Source organism: Diospyros lotus, chromosome 8 (assembly GCF_014633365.1).
Source record: "Diospyros lotus cultivar Yz01 chromosome 8, ASM1463336v1, whole genome shotgun sequence".
NCBI classification, from domain to species: Eukaryota; Viridiplantae; Streptophyta; class Magnoliopsida; order Ericales; family Ebenaceae; genus Diospyros; species Diospyros lotus.
The window spans coordinates 41,148,023-41,154,797 of NC_068345.1; the positions used below are offsets into that span (position 1 = coordinate 41,148,023).

Here is a 6,775-nt window from a genome sequence, read left to right on the forward strand (position 1 = left end):
CCTAGTATTCTTGGCTCTTCAACGTATTATATTATGAAAAATTAGACTGGACTCTAGCACTGTACACTTGGTGGTGGGACCCTTTTTCCCTCTTCTCATCATGTCTTAACAGAGATAAGATCTCTGGGTTCCACCATTCTACCTAATGCTTTCTTAAACCTATTTATCTCTTTAAGAAAAGAAAATCTCATATTAATATTATTATTTCATAATAAAATATATATATATATAGTATGTAATTAATATTCAAATCTTCTTATATAGAATTTACATGCATTTAATTATTTATTGTGTAACTTGTGAATTAATATTGTTTATGGTAGATAAGTGATTATTTCAAATAATAATTTTTGTAAATCTCGATTTCCTAAAGCATTTGAGAGGAGGACAGAACGATCCAGGACATTCGCCCACTGGGAGCATTAATAATTAATTAATCAACTAAAGATGCACTTAATTGATTGTGCATCTCTTTAGGGAAATATACAAATAAAAAATAAAAGAAAGAACAAAACACACAGTAGTTCATTCATGTGGATTAATTATCCATTGGACATAGCTCATTAAAGCTCTTGCTTGGTAGCTCTATTTAAGGACACCACAAGAGAAACAGAGAAGCTCGAGCTCCACCACCAGCACCATGGCCACCACCCATCAACCTTTGCTAGAAGAAACCCCCAACCGAAAAACCTCTCCTTGGAAATTTCTCTTTCTTCTTCTCTCTTTGGCCGCCATCATTGGCTCAATCTGCATAGCCACCACCAAGCTCATCGCCAACACTACTACTGCCTCTTTCAACCCCTTTTCACCAGAAAACATCTGCCAAAATGCCCACGACAAGGCTTCGTGCCTGGCCATGGTGTCAGAAGTTGCATTCGAAAGATCCACCAAAATCACTCACATGGATTCACTGCAGATGTTCTTGAGGATATCCGTGTCCGAAATAAGGAAAATTAAAGAGGCGGCGAGCGATGCGAGCCACCGGATCAACAACCCAGAAGCGCAGGCTGCCCTTGCAGATTGCCTTGAGCTGATGGACTTGTCCGTGGACAGAATTGTGGACTCCAGATTTGCGCTTGGGAACCAGACCAGAGGTTCCTATTCGGATGCCCATTCATGGCTCAGCAGTGTCCTAACCAACCATTTTACATGCATGGATGGGCTGAACGGTTCGGCTAAGTCCATGATGGAGCCTGGGCTGCAAAACTTGATAGCAAGAGCTAGAGGTGCCCTGGCCATGGTGGTTGCAGGAACATCTTCACCAGACCAGGTGATCTATTAGAAATTTTATTTCTATCATAACTAACATGGCTGGCCGTGTAGGGAACAAGAGGAAGATCTAGTCTATTTATTGGTTATACTTCGATTATATATTAATTATTGGTTTTAATGTTCATTTGGGTATTGAATTTGAATCATATATATATATACAGCTCCGGCCGCTGAACCGGAGGTTTCCGGCCTGGGTAACTGCTAGAGACCGGTGGCTCATGGAGGCTTTGCCGCGGGACGTCAAGGCCAATGTGGTGGTGGCGAAAGACGGGAGTGGGAAGTATAAAACGGTGAAGGAAGCAGTGGCCTCGGCGCCGAACAAAGGGAAGACGCGTTATGTAATCTATGTGAAGAAGGGAACGTACAAAGAGAATGTGGAGATTGGGACAGCTAAGACGAATGTGATGCTGGTTGGAGATGGCATGGATTCCACCATTATCACTGGGAGCTTGAACGTTGTGGATGGATCAACCACCTTCAAGTCTGCAACTGTTGGTAATTAATTAATACATCGATCTTCACTAATTACGTTTTAGATATTAAGCTTCTTAATTATTAAATAATCTTAAAAATCAATTCACGGCCGGACACCTGTTCTTGATTTTATTTGACTTTAAAGCTGGGAAAAATTGTTTTAACATTAAACAAATATGGACCCTTACCTATATGGCTGTTCAAAATTACGAAGATTTACACAAGTAGGAAGAACTCATGGAAACCGACATTTTTCTGAATGGATTGACATTGATGAATCAATATATATATATATATATATAATGAGAAAAAGGAAAATTCGAGAAGATTCCTAGTATTGAACACAACTCCTTGTGGCTAAACCGTGCAGCTGCAGTTGGCGACGGATTCATAGCCCAAGACATCTGGTTCCAGAACACAGCTGGGCCGCAGAAGCACCAGGCGGTGGCGCTGCGCGTCGGGGCGGACCAGTCAGTCATCAACCGCTGCCGGATCGATGCCTACCAGGACACCCTCTACACTCACAGTAACCGACAGTTCTATCGAGACTGCTACATCACCGGCACCGTCGACTTCATCTTCGGAAACGCCGCCGTTGTCTTCCAGAACTGCAAGATAGTGGCTCGAAAGCCGATGAGCGGCCAGTTTAACACGGTTACAGCCCAAGGCCGGGAGGATCCGAACCAGAACACGGGCACTTCGATCCAGAAATGCGATGTGATAGCTAGCTCCGATCTGGCACAAGTACAAGGCTCGATCAAATCGTACTTGGGTCGGCCATGGAAACAGTACTCTGTGACTGTGTTCATGCAATCATACATTGGAGATCACATTGATCCGACGGGTTGGTCGCCGTGGAGCGGAGATTTTGCCCTGAAAACATTGTACTATGGCGAGTACATGAACAATGGGCCAGGTGCCGGCACCAGCAAGAGGGTGAAGTGGCCAGGTTATCATGTCATCACCAGTGCGGCTGAAGCCATGAAATTCACAGTGTCTGTGCTGATACAGGGTGGGTCTTGGTTGAAGGCCACTGGGGTAGCCTACACTGAAGGCTTGTGAATTAGGTTTTCAGTTTCTTTTAATTGTTCACTTGTCCTTCGTCCTCTTAACTAGTGTTCTTCTGGGTTGTAAGGTATGTTCTAGTAATAATCAAATAACCCTTTTCTATACATAAATTTATGAGTTGCTATTGTAAATTCCTACAAAGATAGTTAAGTAAGGCCACTAAAACCTTTGATTACGTAGGAAGCCTACCCTCGGGAGTAATTGTTAAGATCAGTTTACCATATATATTTTGGTTCATATATATGGTAGCCTACAATAGGAACAATTGAAGTAATTACTAAATCAACCATCTTTTGAATAATGAATTTAGAATTAATTAAAGATATCTCACCTACTACGTACCACCAGCATAAGATATTTAATTTCATGTTGTTATTAATTGGGTAAATGTTAAATGAGTCACTAAATATTCAACTAAATCAAATGAGTTACTGTATTTTTAGACTCCTCATTAAATTGAGCATTATATTTTAAATTTTTTCTTTGATTTCATATTTGGAACTGGATTTGAGTATTTATGACTATGTGAAGCTTTTTAAAGTGAAAATAGAGTTGATGTTAGAAAGCATTCATAACATATACGTACCGTAATGGTTAGCATGGCCTTTTTTTGAAACGCATAACCAATTTGACTCCAAATTTAAAAAAAAAACTAAAATTTTGACAATTCAGCCACCATTGAATCTTCTCCCAAAACCACCCACCTGTCCTTTTTGGATGTTTGTGTGTGGTTGTCCATGTTTGTCGTTTTTGTCTTCCTCTGCTGTGTCTTGTCCTTCTCCAATTAATTCCCCTCCTATCCGGGCAATCTACCATCAGACCAATCCACCACCAAATGCACAATTGATTACTCCCTTTATGTTTCCTTATTTTCCATTCCCTTGTTTGCTTGTTCAGCTTCATTTCTGTGAGTCCACAGCCCACCAACCTAGCCCCCCTAGGGCTTTAAAATTCTTTGGAGTTGATGCATATACAACTATATGTATCAATAACAATTGATCAAGAGAGAAGATTGGAGAGAGTGAAATGCATGACTTACGAGGAGAGGAGGAGAAGCTGCTCCCCCTTATCTCCCCTCATTCCTGTTCCTGAAAAGGTAATTTTCACATCTTCTGCGTATTTCTTTCGCACATATTACCTCTTTTCCTTCCTTCTTCTTCTCAACTTTTGATGGAGCAGAGGGAAAACCTCATTACTAATTAAGTATACATACGTACATACATATATATAGGTAAAGGAATTGCCAATTTGCCACCTTTTTCACATATCTGTGGTATTTCTTCCTCTCCTCTGTCATAGCTAAAAGAGGGCTAGCTAGCTAGCTCTTCGTTTGGGGCTTTTAGGTTTCACATGGGAGCCTCACTGAAAGGGATCTGCAAGGGGTTCAAATGCATCTCTCGAATCTTTGGTAATGCCTTTAATCTCTCTCTCTCTCTCTCTCTCTCTCTCAAATGAATTCATTCTGGGTACATTTTTTTATCTCTCTTTATTCTGCGATAATCTAAAATCTTGGCAATTTTGCAGTTGTGAAGGAGCCTGAGATGGAAATTGGGCTCCCAACAGATGTTAAGCATGTGGCTCATATTGGATGGGATGGTCCCTCTGGCATTGCACCTACTTGGGTATTACATTCATTCAGTTTTCATCTCTCTTGCTTTGTTTTACTGACCATTAATTTCCTTAATTTTTCCCATCTGGCTAATGGTAATTTGAATCATAATTATTCAGATGAATGAGTTCAAGACTTCATCCGATCTCACGGCCACATCCATTGGCAACATTATTGAAACAATAGATCATTCCAGCTCTGCAATGCCCACATGCTCTTCTCAAGGTTTGCCCAATCCCTCTTCCACTTTAATCTGAACCAAAACTTTCATTATGATCTTCCAAAATAACGGAGTGGTTTTGCGTTTTGAGAAGTTTATATTATTGTTTGCTTGACAGAGAGGAGCTGCCAAGTTTGGCATCATTATGCCTCACAAGGTAATGCTAGTATATATATTCAAAAATGTTTTAGAAATGAAAAGCCATGAAATGATTGAAAGAAAGAATGCTTAGCTATGGATTTACTACACATTTGGGTCAAAATGAAGAGGAAATGAGTTCCAGAATACCAAATCTGTATGTATATATGTACATATATATATATATAGCCGCCATTATTCATCTTCATCAACAGTCACCATTGAAGCAGTCCTTAAGCATTGGGAAAGATTAGGCCAACTGAAACTTGCATGGATATATATAAATATTATCATTCACTCTCAGTTGTACGTATTGCTACTTGTCGAGTTCGAAGTTCTCATCCGCTTCTTAATTTGTGGCTTTCTTTCCTGTAACAGTCTGTGAATTCAAACGCACACCACCGGCGGCAGACCTTCCCGATGCTCCTAAAAAGAATAAGCGGAAGAAGAAGAACTTGAGTTCCTCCTCATTGAGGTCATCTCGCGCAGCAAATCGAAGTCTAGGTATGTCGAAAACAAGTGCCTGCAGGCCGGCAGATGTACAAGTGGTGTGAAAATGACAAGTTTGTAGCAAGAATGGAGAAATTTTCTAGTGCACGTCACAGACTATCAAGCTCTTATCGCTGTACTTGTAGCATTAATTATCTGTGGCCATATATAGCTACAAAGAAATGGCTGGTTTCAAACTTTTTCTTTGAATGCGTACGTAGAAGAAGAGTGCAATGCTTCTGTCTGTGAGATTAACATAAGCAAAGAATGAATGCCATGTCAAAGGTGATACAGTACTGTTTACGAGCTGATGTGTAGAACGGGTCGTGTCGCGTCATGGCGACATTGGGGTCACGCCACGCTCAAGGGGTTGTGTCCCCATCCCCTGCAGGACCTCTCAAGGGTCTGAACCCAACGCGAGCCGTTTTGCACCCTTAACGCAATTTTTTGATTTACCACATGAGAATAACAACGTAAAGTGCTTGATTTCTTCGGTTGCGATTAAGGGGGCAAAATTTATATTTTTAATTATCTATGTACTTTTATATTTGTTTGTGTGATTATTTAATTTTAATTACATCCCTAAATTTATATTTTTTAGTCAATTTAATACATGTACTTTAACTTTTTTATCATTTAGATTGCATCCTTATATTTGTATTTTTGAGTCAATTTAATTCATGTAAAATACAAAAATTAAATTGACTAGAAAATGCAGATAATGAGTGCAATCTAATTAAACAACAAAAAATTTAAATTATCACACAAAAAAATATCAAAATACAAGAGTTGAATTAACTAAAAAATAAAGATATATGAGTGTAATTAAAATAATGAAAAATTTGGATGAATACACAGAAAAACGCAAGAGTAAGAAAAAAAATATGGATTTAGGTAAGACTTTAAAACTAATTAATCTTTATATCCTTTTTGGACGGGAAAGCTGGCTTGAGATGGATCACCTGGCTGTGGGCCTACTCTTTCTGGGCTGTATGAAGCAACAACTTGGCCCAATCTCGGAATTGGGCTTTGACTGTTTCTAGCTCAGCCTAAAGTTTAGCCCATCAGTAACGGCCATAGGGTAAATAGTAATAATAATGCTCAGAAACAGTGTTAACAATACAGAAAATGATTTCAATTTAACTAAAAGTAAACTCAGCATAATAACCTACAAATTACTAAACCTAAAAACAAAGGAAGTCATCATTGTACCTTTTCATAAACAACTTAATTCATAGTCCAAAAATCTTGGGAATGATGATGTCACGTTCGAGAATTCCGGATGATAATTATGTGGAAGATCCATCTAGTTTAGCTAGGCTAGTAGCTCTTTAGTATTTTTTTAACTTACACATAATATTGTAGTATTCACATTAGCTTCTTACCGAATACTAACTGATGAGGAAATATTTACAGTGAGACAATTTTACTATACTACCCCTAGGAAGTTACCATTAATTGGGAGTCATGTGTGTCAATAAAAGCCAATATGCGATCGCCATGTG

General features: G+C 39.1%; 2 protein-coding genes across 3 annotated transcripts; both read left to right on the forward strand.

Moving 5' to 3' along the window:
- Positions 1–602: 602 nt before the first annotated feature.
- On the forward strand, positions 603–2,924 carry LOC127808397 (pectinesterase). The gene is made up of 3 exons (XM_052346923.1): positions 603–1,270; positions 1,434–1,767; positions 2,117–2,924. Exons 1-3 carry the CDS (start codon positions 641–643, stop codon positions 2,806–2,808), a joined length of 1,656 nt encoding a protein of 551 aa, XP_052202883.1. The 5' UTR covers positions 603–640; the 3' UTR covers positions 2,809–2,924.
- Positions 2,925–3,077: 153 nt separating this feature from the next.
- On the forward strand, positions 3,078–5,808 carry LOC127808398 (CRIB domain-containing protein RIC10-like). Of its 2 annotated transcripts, none has more exons than XM_052346925.1 (5): positions 3,078–3,910; positions 4,046–4,222; positions 4,339–4,436; positions 4,543–4,648; positions 5,160–5,808. In XM_052346925.1, the coding sequence occupies exons 2-5, from the start codon at positions 4,165–4,167 to the stop codon at positions 5,333–5,335; spliced, it is 438 nt and encodes a 145-aa protein (XP_052202885.1). In that variant the 5' UTR covers positions 3,078–3,910; positions 4,046–4,164; the 3' UTR covers positions 5,336–5,808. The 2 variants fall into 2 exon arrangements, with proteins under 2 accessions (XP_052202885.1, XP_052202884.1); XM_052346924.1 differs by having other exon boundaries at positions 4,114–4,222; positions 5,160–5,807.
- Positions 5,809–6,775: the final 967 nt, after the last annotated feature.